The sequence below is a fragment of the Xiphias gladius genome, chromosome 8 (genome assembly GCF_016859285.1).
Source record: "Xiphias gladius isolate SHS-SW01 ecotype Sanya breed wild chromosome 8, ASM1685928v1, whole genome shotgun sequence".
Taxonomy (NCBI): domain Eukaryota; kingdom Metazoa; phylum Chordata; class Actinopteri; order Istiophoriformes; family Xiphiidae; genus Xiphias; species Xiphias gladius.
In genome coordinates this window covers 18,937,011-18,952,799 of record NC_053407.1, presented here as the reverse complement: position 1 = coordinate 18,952,799, position 15,789 = coordinate 18,937,011, and the positions used below count along the sequence as shown (strand labels likewise).

At 39.7% G+C, this 15,789-nt stretch overlaps 2 protein-coding genes across 2 annotated transcripts; one reads left to right on the top strand and one right to left on the bottom strand.

Moving 5' to 3' along the window:
• Positions 1-277: 277 nt before the first annotated feature.
• On the bottom strand, positions 278-2,607 carry tmem138 (transmembrane protein 138). The gene is made up of 4 exons (XM_040133797.1): positions 2,450-2,607; positions 1,325-1,496; positions 1,030-1,105; positions 278-941 (listed from the first exon to the last, which is right to left on the bottom strand). The coding sequence occupies exons 1-4, from the start codon at positions 2,575-2,577 to the stop codon at positions 829-831; spliced, it is 489 nt and encodes a 162-aa protein (XP_039989731.1). The 5' UTR covers positions 2,578-2,607; the 3' UTR covers positions 278-828.
• Positions 2,558-15,765, top strand: cracr2b (calcium release activated channel regulator 2B). The gene is made up of 19 exons (XM_040133719.1): positions 2,558-2,668; positions 5,068-5,229; positions 7,158-7,408; positions 7,486-7,597; positions 7,737-7,884; positions 9,794-9,940; positions 10,066-10,156; positions 10,248-10,343; positions 10,429-10,616; positions 11,797-11,868; positions 12,105-12,159; positions 13,162-13,241; positions 13,343-13,463; positions 13,702-13,828; positions 13,924-14,005; positions 14,215-14,329; positions 14,627-14,734; positions 14,866-14,942; positions 15,475-15,765. The coding sequence occupies exons 3-19, from the start codon at positions 7,160-7,162 to the stop codon at positions 15,557-15,559; spliced, it is 1,953 nt and encodes a 650-aa protein (XP_039989653.1). The 5' UTR covers positions 2,558-2,668; positions 5,068-5,229; positions 7,158-7,159; the 3' UTR covers positions 15,560-15,765.
• Positions 15,766-15,789: the final 24 nt, after the last annotated feature.

Here is a 15,789-nt window from a genome sequence, read left to right as displayed (position 1 = left end):
GATAGCTGCAATAATTGGAATAGTCAATAGTTCTCATTATCTTATAGATTTTAACAGTTACATAAAATGGCGAAGTGCCCTGCAACTTAACGTGCTGGGTGCTTGAGAACAGAAGGTTATTTTGACACACTGAAGACTATTTATGGTGTGTTTCACTAGTGGCACCTAAAACCTCAATCCCTGATTAATCTTTGTGTTAAAAATAGAGCAGTCTGTTTCACCTTGTCTAAAGGATAATACTGACTACCACAGTGATGAAGGATTACACTGGGATTAGAGAAGGATTATTTAATAAAAACAGCAGGAACATTATTCAAAGACAGCGGGATTCACGTGAAAATTGTTTTTTTTTAAAATATTAATCATGTAAACAGCGCATACTAACCTTACATAAGGCAAAAAAAACCCCAACCCGTTTCTTCTTTTGCGGGGGAATAACCATTACTTTTCCAACAAAACTATTACTACATAAGGTTCTACAAATTATTATACATTAAAAAGATAAAATCAAACATGCCATGGGAGGCAATACCTGAACAGAGCTTTCCTAAACTTTTGACAGTCTTTCAATCTGTTGCATTCTGTCTACAACTCAAATTGATTTACAAAGGCCACATAGATTAACAGACTCAATCCTGATTAATACAATACTACACATGCCATGGCTGGCTTACCTGCCACTGTAAACCATTTAACTGACTGCCCACTCGGCTATGAAGAGCCAATAAACACACACTGTGGTTGATGGTAGATTGTAGACTTCATCCTCTTTACCTGCTAGTGAGTTACATCAGTTTTTTTGAATTCTCTCTCAAAACTGTCCCTTCATCACTGACGAGCTCTGGCGAAGGCGTCACGAAGCCACAGAGAGTCCTCATACAGCCTCGGATCTCCCATGTGCTCGGCAGTGCGTTTGTATAAGTAGTAATACAACACTGCCGCTGTTAACAGAGAGAAGAACAGTAACTCAATGACCACAGAGACTTATCTGTAATGGAAAATGTACCACTGAATTAATCCACCAATTACCTGTTCTCTGGAAAACAAAAAGAGCTTGAAGACCATCTGTCCAAACAAAACGGTTTGAATCAAGCCATCTAAGGTTCTAAAAAAAAAAAAAAAAAGGGAATTCTTATCAGGTACAATTCATATCGATCAACATTGTGCAGAGTTACTCCGATAAAAGACAGTAGAACTTTTGTACATGGATAGCATCATTTTCATCAATATTTTCACTTAGAAACATGTTAAAATGTTACGGTTTTAAGTTAGTCTTAGCGCAGGGTTGATATGCAGCTGTCAGTGATGGTGTGACGGAGCGTACCAACACCCAGCAGTGGAAGCAGATGCTGAGTGTCAGGTAAAGGGCGGAGAATATCAGCAGAGCCCTGAATCTCTCCAGCAGCAGAGACACCAGGCCAACCTGGAACACGTAGGTGTTGAACATCATCAGCAGGATGATGATCACGTTGAACAGGATGGCAATGTCCTGGATTCTGTAGACACATGTACTGGTTTATTTTTAATACTGGTTTCTGAGGGAGTGAGCAGTGTGTACCTTAAATGACTTATCCATACAGCAAAGTGTCAACGAAGTGTCAACAAAATATACGTGACCATGTCCGAGAGAAAGATACTATGCAAGGGTGTTTTTTTTTTTCAACAAAAGTGACAGAGTTAATGAATATAGACCCTGTATGAGTACTGACTACTTCCAGAAATTAAGGAGGTCTGGTTATGACAAGGCTTCATTTGCTCACCAGGCCAATGTTTTTGAAGCCAAAACCATTTGCTTAATATAAAGGATAAGACGTCCTATCTCAAATGAAGCGGCATGTCGCCTGTACAAGTTTTCAACTTTTGCCTAATGATGTGGCTACTGAATGAAGACTAGCCGCTGAATAAAATTCTGTCACAAAGAGGTGCTGCCTTAGTATTTTTCAGAAATATAAATCCTCAAAGATGACAACACAAAAAAAAAAATACATGGTTGTTCTTGTAACCTCTAAAAAACATAAAGTGCAAAGAGTTTCTATAAGTAACTGCACCTAAGCATCTGAAAAATGTAAATCTCTGTATCTCTTAAATTGGCAATTTCTTCATTAATCATCAATTACTGCTATTTCCGGCCTTAAACATTTAGTTTTAGCCCAAAATTAAATAAATTGAAGGTTAGAAGCTACAACTAACTATAATTTCATTATTGATTTGTAATCCATCAGTTGGCCATTTCTTTTAAAAATTATTAATAAGAAAAAAGTTGTAATTGAAAATACTACTACCTCTGAGGTGTAACCAGACAGTGCTTGGTATTTTTACTTGATAATGACATGAATAACTTTTATTTAAGAGAAAATAAATATGCTGGAATCAATTTACCTCCAGTTGATGGACCAATGACTGACTGATAAATCAACTGATCTTTTCAGCATGTAGTTCAGTGACTTACATGAAAAGCACTAGTTGGATGACGGGCGCTCCCCTCAAAAGTTCACTGAAGGAGTTCACAAAGAGGTCATAGGCCAACAGTGACAGCTGGATCAGCAGGACCAAGGAGTAGTTACTAGTCTGAAGCATCTTCAGGAGCCTGATCCCGCAAACCACCAAGCTTCGCGGTCTACTCTTGTCCTTTCTTCTGGATGTTTTTCTTTACAGATCCCCAACGCAGGTACTTGATGGTGACAAGTTAATTGGGTCGGCAGTCACCCCTACATGCTAAAGAGCAAAGACACTGCAGAGGTCTAGAAGCAGACAGACGCCACTGAGTCACAACTTGTCCATTCACATGCTCAGAAAGCGGTGGCTTTTTCCATAAATGCTGTGTTACTTTACGTGTTTTTTACTCCGGATAGTTTCTCTGTTAAGAAACATGCCGTTTGTTGTCCTCGGGGGAAAAGTACCTCTGTGATGACTGCAGGCCGTCCGAGATATAATGTGATGATCAAATGTGTCCGACCTTCTCAAATGCTGTATTTTAACGTCTTTGCTGCTGAAAGTCTCCTTATCGGCTGCATTGTTACCTGCGAGAGAGAGACAGAAAAGCTGTGAAACAACAAAGACCTTGGTTGTATTATTTGATAGAAAATAAATAAATAATTGCTATACCTCTGTTGCGTATTCAGAGCAGCATCGTTATTTTCCATCTTTACTGTGAAGCTAGCTATCTCCGGTGTGCGTTTGAGGGGTTGATGTAAGGAGTCGTTTGTCTCAGACAGCTAAGGTAGCGGTAAACGTAACTATGTAAGGTCAGCATGCTCAGGCTGTTACACAGGCAGCCGTGGAGAGGTCAAGGCTGGGATTACAGATTAATTTTACCTACGCGGACACCACCAACCCTCGTTTTGTTGTTGTGGCGGTGTTACACTCCCTTTCTTTCCTTTTTACCCATCTAATCTTGCTATGACGGTACCCTATCGTTATTTAGCCCTGGCTGCAGATAATCTTGGAGACGGATAATAGAGTTACCACTGATTTATTTCCTCAACAGCACGCTAGTTGGCACAGCACAGATTTCAACTTCGAGGAGCTCCCTCCAGACACGTTTTCTACGTTAACGCTAACCACCAAAACATTGTTTGACTGCTTACTGTTATATCAGCAGGCTTCGCAAATCCCGTTTAACAGACACTTACTTACCAAAACACGTGTGAAGAATGAAAATAAGTCACCTAGAGACACGAAGGAACCAGTAAATTGCTCATATTCCTACTTTTAGCGAGAAATAACGTTACCCACTTTGCGCATCCACTGTTACCATCGGGCGGTAACGTATGTGTTTCCGTAAATTCCATGGTAACGCTACCTCTTACCGTAATACCCAATTTATAGGTTCTCAAGATATTCCCCAAAAAAGTACAGAATTTAAGGTATATATTGTGGATTTATTGGTTGAGCGTTATTTTATAAATGTTACCGAAAGTAGGTGCTGTGTGAAAATGAAAAGAATGATTATTATAATGAATTATTATAATTGGGGGGGGTCAAGCCCGAATTAAGCGGACAATAGCCCAGGGGCTCCAGACCCCTGGTTCACTTCATATAATTTACATAATTAAATTAATCACATATTTGTCAGAAATTTTGCTCCATTGAAATACAGTATCAACAATGATTGATCTTCCATCCTTGTGTGGCCACAGTCTTGTTTAGAGGCTCTTGGTCAAAATTTACATTTAAGACCTAGATTGTTGTAGTTTATGTGGTTCTCACTTGTGATGATTGACTGTCTTTTTATCAAATTGCTTTCATTTTTGTTGTGTGTCAAGTGATTAACAATGTAATTCCATACTAGGAGACTCTTAAGGCTGCAACCAACAATTATTTTCATTATCAATTGGTCTGGGAGATTATTTTCTTTAATTATTGATTGATTGTTCAGTATACACAATGTCAGAAACTAGTAAGACATGCTCATCATTACTCCCTGAAGCCCAAGTGAACATATTCAGTCTTTTGTTGTGTGTGTGTGTGTGTGTGTGTGTGTGTGTGTGTGTGTGTGTGTGTGTGTGTGTGTGTGTGTGTGTGTGTGTGTGTGTGTGTGTGTGTCTGTCTAGCTTTCAAAATGACAAAACACAGTTATGATGAGTTTACTATCATAGACGGCATAGACACATCTGAGTGAAGCGTAGATCCTCAGGTTAACTTTATCCTTTTTTCTGCTCAAATGCATGTATCGCTGGTTCAGCCCTAGCTCTTATCCTTTTACCATGCTTTGTCCCTTATTTGTGGTTTAGTACAAGTTTAGGGTCTACAGTTAACGCCCCGTGTTAGGCTCAACGCAGGGCATCCATGCAATAGAGAGTGAAACTGCTTTCACTGGAGCACCCTGTATAAATAAAGGCTGAATGAATGAATGAACGAATGAATGAAAGAATGAATGAAAGGCTGGATGGATGGATGAATAAAAAACTGGGAAAAGTTTCCACTTCATTTTTTTTTTCATTCACTGAGTACTGCTTGGTTTCTGGGTGTGTGGGGCAACAATGAAACTTCCATATATAGTGTGGGTCAACAGGGACACAACAACATTGTTTTTTGTTTGTTTGTTTGTTTTGGTTTTTTATTAAGGGGGAAACGTGTGTGCCTTCACTTCGCGGGCTATACTAAACACTACGGTAAAGGTCAGAGACACACGGTCCTCACTGCCACCTAGCGGCTGAAGTCAGTTCTTGTCCGAGTTACTGTGGGGCGATCTACGGTCGTGGACACCTGCGTCAAGTACAACGGCGGGTGAGTAATCGAAGTTTCTACGACCTCGCTGACATAAAATACAGCAATGTCAGTCATCTAGACCCACGAAGACAGCGTTGGTGTTCACCTTCTCGCCGCTGTGGTAGACTAGCAACAGACGGGCTGCTGTCTGGGGCTCTTTTCTCCTTTAATAAAAAGAAATGCACGTTGCTTCTTTCTGTTTGAGTGAAACCATTGGCACAGTCGCACGCGCTACTCAGCCTTTCACAACCGGACTGTCCGTTCGACTCGGCGTTTTATTCCCGAAAAGCTGTCACGGCGTTTTAAAGCAACATATGTCTTAACTTAACCCACACAGTCAGACCTGGTGTGGTCTAATGTGGACGTTTATCACAGAGGGTGTAGGGCGGAGGGGGTTCAGTAGCCTACGACAAGTTGTAAACTCTGTAATAATTAGGAGCCACTTTTCCTGAAAGTGATAGCAACTCCACATTTGCACCGCACGCCTACCTTGCTAAATAGTATGTTAGGTGTGTTTAAGCTTGTCTGACCTTTGGCGTGGCTGCTGGCCCACATTGAAAAACCCTTAGCATATGTTTACACGAGTCTCCTATCTGGGAAAAAAAAAGGAAGTTTTGAAGGCTTCATCGATCATCTGCAAGATGCTTTGCCAGCCATTATCAGTACATACCTCTTTTAGTTTTATGCCTTCATAGATAGCCTGACTTCAGTTTGCTCTTTAGCCTGATGAGCTCCAGAGATATGTTTTGTTCTGCATCGGTTTTTCAACATTTCTAATTCTGTTTAAAATGAAACTATTTATGATTTATGCTATGTTCTTCCTGTGTAATAGAAATGCCATCCAACCTGAAGACTGATGATGTGTGACGCTTGTATTAGTCATAAATCTGTTATATGACTGTAATGGAGATACTGAGGCATATTTTAAATAATAATATAATAATATATCAAATTAGTGTGCAATTGTGGTAATTCTGACGATGCAAACTACTGCAAATATTTTATTTGCATCTCTTCTCCCGAAGCTATCCACCCTCCCCATCAAGTACACGGTAACGCTTCTCACATGACACCATCCTGTTTTTTACCTTCTACACATCCTGGTGCACAGTCATGCACACTACAGGCAACGAAGCATTCATTAAAGTTTTCCTCATCTAAATAAACAGTGAAGACACCTGGCCGTGCTGTCTGAAGCCAAGCGTTTGTGTCATACCTCACTTTGGGATATCGACATTCTGGATAGAAATGTGTCAGATAATTTCCATCAAACTGGATTTCTCAAGCATAAACCCTCATTGAGTGTAGACATGGCCAGCACCTGACCACAATGTGTACAGCCTCAGCTTAGTTTGTTCTTCACCTCATGTTTGACAAGGGAGGACCAGCCAGCTACTCACAGTATCTTGCAGCACTAAGAGAGAAGACCCAAAATGTCATTAAATGAATTCTAGTTTATCAGGAAAATCATAGTAAGTGTCTCTCAGTTGTGCTTCAGACAGGCAGATTCCAGTGATAAATCATTGTAATGCTAGTGAAATACTGTGACAGTTCTCATTAGGGCTGTAACTAACAGTTATTTTTGTTATCGAATACATTGATGGTTATTTTTTTTAAATTGAACAAATAATTTTTTTAATCTATGAAATGTCCAAAAATAATGAAAAAAATGCCCATCACAACCTGCTAGAGTCCAGGGTGAGGTCTTTAAATATCTTGTTCTGAAAGTACAGAACCAAAGTTATTCAGCTTACAATGATACATGACAACGAAAAGCAGGAAACCTTCTCATTCAAGAAGCTGGAATCTGAGCATAATTGAAATTTTTTTTCACTATTTCTTGAAAAAGGACAAACAATTAATCAATTATCAATGTAGTAGCTGATTATTTTGCTGTCAATTGACTAATTGATAGACACGTACACCCCCCCCCCATATCTGTACAGTAATGTCTGAGTGGCTGAATGATGGCGAAGTGCTGGTGGGTCAAGGCAGTGGTGAGGCCTTACCAGTGAGCCCCAGACTCCGGGGCCTGCTACCTGGGAGCCCTAGGCCGGGCCGGGGACGTAGCCCACTGGCTTCACCCAGAGAGGCAGTGCCAGGAAGCCCGCAGGCAGAGACCATGGGTAAGGCCAAGGAGCTGTTTGTGCTGTGTGACAAGAAGGGGAAAGGGTTCATCACAAAGCGGGATATGCAGGTGAGCGTCCAGCGTGGTGGAACAGCAACTTTTAGGCTGATTGTAGAGACTTGAACTTTCCATCTTCTTCTGGTCAGAGGCTACAAGGGGAGTTGCCCTTGTCCCCTGAACAGCTGGAGGCAGTGTTTGAAAGTCTGGACCGAGAGAGCAATGGATTCCTTACTCCCGTTGAGTTCAACACAGGACTTGGTGAGTATAGTGTTTTGAGTGATTTTGAGTGCACGATTCAATATGACATTAATGGGGAAAACTAATGTTCATTCAAAAACATCTCTTGCACAGTTTAAACTGATTCATTCCTCTGTGCTTTGCTGCGTCTGTGGTGCAGGTGAATTGCTGGGACTGGAGGACGCAACTGAGCAGAGTCATGAGGAAGCAGAGGAGGATACGGACCAGGAGGACTGGTCCCAGAACGCCGCTGCAGTCAGCTTTGTAAATATACTGATGCAGCTGGGTGCTGACAAACTTTTTAAAGGGTAAGATCACTCTTTTGGTGACTAAGGTCATCAAGGCTGTTAATTATCCTGTTAGCCTCTAGACTGTGAAGAGAAGTGTAACACCTACATGTATATCTTCAAAAATTGGCACAAGGATGGCCATCTCTTTCTAAAAACAACAGAAATTGGTTTATATACTACTAAGAATCATATTTTAGCCATTTAGCAGACATGATGCATTAATTTTTCACATACTATTTGTACTGGTGGGACATGTTAGGCAAATGTTTAATGACTGAATAAATAGAGAAAAGATAATAAATGAATAAACAATACGCGATGCATTTTAGAGCCACAACAATTATTCAGGTCAAGAACAATCTAGAGGAGGTAGAGGTATCGTCAAAATCTACAACCAAGAGACGCCTTCATCAATGTAAATACAGAGGGTTTACCACAAGGTGCAAACCACGGGTAACAACCAAGAACAGAAAGGCCAGATTAGACTTTGCCAGAAAACATCTAAAAAAAAACCTGCCCAGTTCAGGAACAAGATTCTTTGGACAGATGAAACCAAGATTCACTTGTACCAGAATGATGTGAAGAGAAGAATATGTAGAAGGAAAGGAACGGCTCATGATCCAGAGCATACCACATCATCTGTCAAACATGGAGGAGGCAGTGTTATGGCATGGGCATGTATGGCTGTCAATGGAACTGGGTCACTGGTGGTTATTGATGCTGTGACTGCTGATAGTAGTAGCAGGATGAATTCTGAAGTGTATAGGGCTATACTATTTGCTCAGATTCAGCCAGATGCTGCAAAACTGATGGTGCTTCACTGTACAGATGGATAATGACCCAAAACATACTGCGAAAGAATATTCTTCAATGGCAAAGTCAGTCACCTGACCTCAACCCAACTGAGCATGCTTTTCTCTTACTGAAGACTAAACTGAGGGCAGAAAGACCCACAAACAAGCAGCAACTGAAGGCAGCTGCAGTAAAGGCCTGGTAAAGCATCTCAAGGGAGGAAACTCAGCATTTGGGGATGTCCATAAATTAAAGCTGAAGGTCTACACTTCAATCACATCTTAATAGCTTAATTTCAAATCCACTGTGGTGCTGTACAGAGGCAAACTTATGAAAATTGTGTCACTGTCGAACAGCTTATGGACCTAACTTCGGATTGGCATCTATTTTGATAACCAATTAATCAATTAAATGCCAAATTTCTCTTCTTCCATCACTATATTCTTTTATGATAGTCAAATTCTGGACTGTTGGTCAGACTAAACAAGACCTTTGAAGATGTCCCCTAAGACTTTGGGAAATTGTGATGGGAATTTTTTTAATAACCATTTTCTGACATTTTATAGACTAAAGGATTAATTGATTAATCAAGAACTTAATCGACAGATTAATCAATAATGTAGGTAATTGTTAGTTGCAGCCATAATGTATTTTCTTTATAGTACGCCACTGTCGAAAAGAAAAAACTGGAATTGTTTTGGGAAAATATCCTCAGTTACAGTAAACAACAGTGTGGTGTCCCGGCAGCTCCATATGACAACATTAAGATGTTGAGTGGTTTTTATTTTAGTTTGATCCTTTGCAGCTTTTGTAAGACTTTGTAAATACAATGTCTTACATATGTTCTATTGTAGATACTTGTATATCTATATTCTCCTCTCTTAAACAAAAGGAATTCAAGGTTAAAATTTTGAAAAATTGTTTCTTGAGAGAAGTACATTTTTGAGCGGGATAAATTTTAAAGGGATCTTACTTTGTGCAGGTGATGCTCTGGATGTACACACTGTATTTACAGTTTATCATGTAAACCCAGAGCCTTTACTGTAACTTATGTGAGTGATTCTTTGCTGTTAAGGTTATATATCCTCAGTCTTTTAACTGTTGTGTGTTGGTGTTGTGCTGTGTTGTGTGTCAGTCAGCAAGAGCTCTGTTCCCTGTGGTGTGAACTCCAGAGAGACAGACCAGAGCTGCTGAGTGTCCTGGAGGGTGTCCTGATCCACGCAGTGTCCCATTTACAGGACTCCTTTAAAGAGAGAGACAGTCTGGAACAAGCTTTACGCAGGTCCCAACTTCCCCAACAAAATTAAACACATTAACTTTGCCAGATTTAACTGTGGGTGTTCAGATATATATATTTTTTAAATTCATTCATTCAACTTTGATATTTTTTTTTTATTTCTGTTTTAGACGGGAGAGCGAACATGATCAGGTTGTTCGGTCCATATATGAAGAAATGGAAAATCAACTCAGAGAGGAGAGACAGAAACACCTTGCTCAGGTACAGATGTGCGCTATTTAATCCAACATTTGTGCCATTTAACAAGAGTGATCATCATAATAGCATTTGATGAATTTATTGTGAAATCAAGGACAGTATTAGACAGAAGCAAAGAGGGCAACAACTTGAGGAGGAGCTGAGGATGCAGGAGCAAGAGCTGGAGAATACACTGACCAAACAGAAAGAGGTAGGCATCCAAATGTCACTAATGTTATGTCTGAAGAGTGCAACAGTTTAATGAATGAATCGACAGGGCCTGTCTTTGTCCTAAGCTGGAGACCAGAATCCGGCAGCTCAGCTGTGAGCAGGCAAACATCAAGGAGCAGAACCAGCAGCTGCGGAGCCTCAACATCCAGTTACAGGAGCAGGTGGAGAGCAGCAGAGAGCAGCTGCAGGCCGCTCTGGGTCAGCTCAGCCTGCTGCAGCTCAACGCTGCCCAGGAACAAGTGGCCAGACAGAGGTGAGTGGCTAACAACACAGAAAGCTGCCTGAACGTCCAAGTTCTAGATCAGAGATTCATTCGTGAAATCTCTGTCTTTCTTTGTAGTATGGCTAACATGATTTTTAGCTAAATATAATAATGATGATCATTTTCTTTCAATAGCACTTCTTGAAAAAAGAAAAAATGCTATAAAACCAGAACAGAGCAATAAACAACACATGGGGGGCTGGACACTGGGCGAGAGGCAGGATACATCCTGGACAGGTCGCCAGTCTATCACATGGCTGACATAGAGACACAGACAAGTCACGCTCACATTCACACCTACGGGCAATTTAGATTCACAAAGTAACCTGGAGGAAACTCCACACAGGAAAGCCTTTGGTGTAACTGGGGTTCGAACTCAGAACCTTCTTGTTGTGAGGCAACTGCACCACTGTCCCACCCAGGAAAAAGTCACCACAGCCAGTGTGAGATCAAATACAAACACGCATAACTTTCCATTTCAGACAAATTTAAAAAGACCCAAAAGTTGAGAAAATAAGATTCATGGAAACAATCTTTTGGGGTTCGGTTGAGTGTGAAAATTCATCCCAGGTCCCTGGCAGATCATCTGATAGTATGTAGAAGGATACCAGGGGTTTCTTAAAGGATAAGGCTGGCATAAGTCTTTTATTTTTCAACAAATGGCATGAATAGATCAAAACAACAATGTATTATCCATCTCTCAATACTTCCCCACCCTGTTGGTGGTATCCAGCCTTAAGCTCACTTGTTTCCACTGCAGACATAAATCTTTAAAAACAGCTCACAAACGTGTAGTTTCATTTTTTTTTTTTTTTAAAAAAAGGTTGACAAGTAATAACCTAATAAAGCTGGGCACTGTAATTTTTTAGCAAGCATCACTCAAACAGAAGAAGTAAATAGTATTTTTGTTGGGGACTATTTTCTGTCATGGATTAATGCGTATTGCATATGCGTACGTGAGACTAATGAGCTGGCGTGCTTTTAATAGTTTTTGGACAACAATGGAGCTCTATAGAACAGAAGAAATAAGATATGTCAAGCTTCTGTTACATAGGCAGCACTTAGTAACACCTCTTTATCGTTGGTTTTGGCTGTTACCCCTATTTATGGGGTTTGTTTACAATGACAAAAATAGCATGACAAAAGCAATCTCTTGTTTGCTTCACTGTAGAAACGTGATGAAGGTGTCAAGGAACATGCAAAAAGAGAAGGATAGCCTCTTAAGACAACTGGAGCTGTTGAGGTAAGTCGAAATTGCTGCTGTTTGCTGTTTCAGTCAAGTTCGTTTGAGGTGATGATGAACGAAATTTCTTGACAAGAACTTGTGGGTAAAAATAACCTGAAACTGTACCTGAAAAGCAGTTAATGTAATTCCAGTGTGTGTATTCTACATCTTTATTTCATTCGACCATTCACCACTCCAAACATGGATCCATCATTGTGAGAATTTGCCTAAGCGTTTTTCTCTTTTTGTGTCAGGGACATGAACAAAAGGCTGCGAGATGAGAAAGATGCCCAACAGTCTCAGAAGAGGGTTAGTCACGGACACTCTGTCCTTCCTGCTCCACCATTAACTTATTACCTCAGTGAGGACCTTTGTGCCCCATGGACACAGCAGATTTATCTCCCTGAGCTAAGTCCTGGAATGGCGTCATGCTTTATTCCATCCTCTGGACAATGATTATTTATATCGGCAGCTGTTATTGTCTGGTTATTAACTGAACTCGTGTAAATGTCACTGACACTGTGTAGGAGTTTTGCATGTCTGCAATGTTGTTTTTTTTCTTCTTTTTATTCTTTTGCTGATGTGGTTAGTGAAGTGAAAGATTTTTGTTGAAAAGACATTTATTCTGTCCTTTGTCAAGGACACACTGAAGGAAATAGTGTCATATATGTTTATCATTGATACTGTACATAGCACTATTTATACAGGTGGACTAAAGTGGGTCAGTATTTACCAAACTAATAAAGCCCTAATGTTAATCACAATTTTCCAAGGAGTGTTAATCTAGCATCTCTTACCAGGTTCCCTTTTATCCCATCCACATTCCTTTTGAAAGTTAATATGGCCATTTTCCCAAAGCTGTTATATTACATATTTTTGGATTAGAGCTTCCATGAGTCTCTCAATCAAATATTTAGGTTTCTGAACAAAGAATCTGACAAAAGAACACAAAACATTAATTCAAGAAACTAAAACACAATGAACCCCTGTTGGTTATTTCCTATTTTTTTCCTTGTCATATAATTTATGATTAAATAAGTGTAGTGCTGATGAATGATAATGATTTTAAACTGCTTTTGTAGACGAATAAATGTCACTATTGGACTGAATCTTTGCTTTTTAAATGTACCAAATAATCTGCCTATGTAAAACAATTGGTATGACTACAGAGAAGACAGTGTTAATTATTAATCCTTGGATACCTACCATAGCACATCTGTTTATCTAACACTATAAATATCTATTCAAGACAGTAGAAATCTTAATGCTACTCGTTTCTTCTGCCTCACTTTCCACAAAAAACCTTTTTAGAATCCAAATGTCACAAAGACTTTGCAGAAGAAAGGGTCAGTCATAGGTAACTACTTGCTGCAAGACAGGCCATTGAAAAGGTTTGTATAATTAACTGCATCTGATATCACATTTATCATCTCTGCAGTAAGTAATATTTCCCTAGGAAGCCACTAATTTTGTGTATTCATTGATTCTGAAGACAGCTCAGCTCATCTGGTGAGTTGGAACAGGACAAAGACAAAGAGGTCAAAGATACATCCAAGAGACAGCAACCGTCATGTAGAGTCAGGTGTGAAAATGTTGACCAGAGTCAAACTCAGGTAGGGAATGAATTAAGTCTAAAAATATACACAATTTATCATAAAACTATCAATTTAACAACAGCAGCAGCAATGATGATGAAGATAATGTTCTGAGGCTTTCGTAGTCTGCACAGCAATGACAGAGCACAGATTTTCATACATCTTTGGCAAAAATGTGCTCCCTCTTAATGAGATAGAAAAAAAAAATTTATTTTTAAATCAAATTGTTAAGTTTGGCCTTTTGCCTGAATTTTAGAGCAAAGGTGTCAGTCCTCAGCGAGTGTTCAAGGTGGTATTCTTGGGTAACTCAGATGTGGGTAAGAGCTCCTTCATCCAGCACTACTGCACAGGACGCTTCCACAGTAAAATGAGTGCTACCGTTGGTAAGGTTTTCAGTTGCTATCACTCTTTCTCAATGATTGACTTGCTTGTCAGTGCATAAGTAAAATATGAAACCCGGGACCTCTCTTATTTTTAGGTATAGACTTCCAGATGAAGACTTTAACTGTGGGCTCCACCACCATCACCTTGCAGCTTTGGGACACTGCAGGACAGGAGAGGTCAGATACAACAGAGCTTATTCTCATGTTCACCAGCCATGTGCTTTTTTTTTGTTGTTTTGTTTTGTCTTTTTGGTTTTTTTTTGTAGCCTTACATATCCCAGACAATACCATCCGAGCCGTAGAATCGTATCTCTTGTCACCAGATAACTCCGTTTTTCTTTTTGCGCGTTAATGTTTCTCATTTCTTCTACGGATTCCTCCTTCAGGTTTCGCAGCATCACAGAGCAGTACTACCGAAAGGCCGATGGCATCCTTGCCATGTATGACATAACTCACTCCCCCTCCTTCACAGCGGTGAGAGGATGGATGGACTCTGTGAAGGTGAGCAGGTGGAGATGTCATGGATGGTTGGATGAAAAAACATGTAAAACAGTTTACCCACATTTGAATATGCAAGTTATTTAGACCACAGTACAAAAGGAATCTCAGTAGACACAACTACCATCTGATTGATCTGAGTGAAGTATTTACTTTAGTATTACTTTTATTTATTATTCAGGCTATTTTTGTCAGATTCTCTTCTGGATAATGTAACATCACAGTTTGGATAGGTTTACCTCAGTTTTTAACACTAATGCATACAAAAAAATCTTTGCTGTAACCCGTTCTGTGTCCCAGGAGAAGATGAGTGAAGGTACAGTGTTAATGCTACTGGGGAACAAGCTGGATCTGGCAGACGGACTTGGCAGAAAAGTGACAACAGGGGAGGGGCAGAGGCTGGCAGAGGTGAGGTGCTTTGAATATTCAAACAACTTGAGTTGTGGAAAAAAAGGGATTTTCTCATAATGTTTCTGCCAAGGAAGAAAAATCCAAAATTCAGATAAATGAAATAAAATGTTGTTCACTGGTTAATACAGCAGCACAAAGTTCTGTTCTACGAGTGCAGTGCCAAGACCGGATGTAACATGGAAGAGATGATGACTCACCTGGCTGGGTATGACATCGTTTTTCTTTACATTTTGTTAATACCCTGAACCTGTCGCTGTATGTGTAACTGTAGCCACACACAGTTGCCAGTTTAGAATGTAAACCCAACTAAACTAATGCAGTCTAATACAACAGTCCAACAATAAATCCTGCCTTCATGATGGTTACAATTAATTCAGTTTTATCATTTTTTTTTTGACTGTGTGACAGAGAAGTGTTGGGTCAACTATATATATATTTTTTTGAGGCATCAGTTTGCACTTTCAGCAGTTTTTGAAAAACAGCCATCGCGATTTCCCAGAGCCTAAGATGATGTCTTCAAATAACATTAATATTTTTGCTAGATGATTTACTCATATTTAGTCTACCATTATCAGTTACAAATGGGTTGTTCCTAATAGTTTCTCTCATATTAATTTTGTCATAAACCTGAGAAGACACAAGGCAGCAGGATCAGTGCTGTAAAGTGGAAAATAATTTCTGTTATCAAACATTGTGGTTTCTGCTGAACAATGATTGCATAATTTCATTAATTTTAGGATGTTGGTTGCCCAGAATGATCGACAATATGTAGATGCACTTTTACTGACTGAGGAAACATCTAGAAGAGGCTGCTGTACATAAACAGAAGAGGAAAGACGAATGAAAAGACTCTTTACTGAAAAATTCTGAAGTGTCCACACCATGGCTCAGTGGCATTACATATACCGTCTGTCTTGGGGGCCGACAGCGCCATTTTGTCTGTGAACAAGTTTACTGAACTGTACCTGTAAGGTTTGCACATGTTGTTATGTTTCTTTATAATCCATCCAATAAAAGTCATTTTTGATGGCTGCTCTGTTCTTATAGTTTTT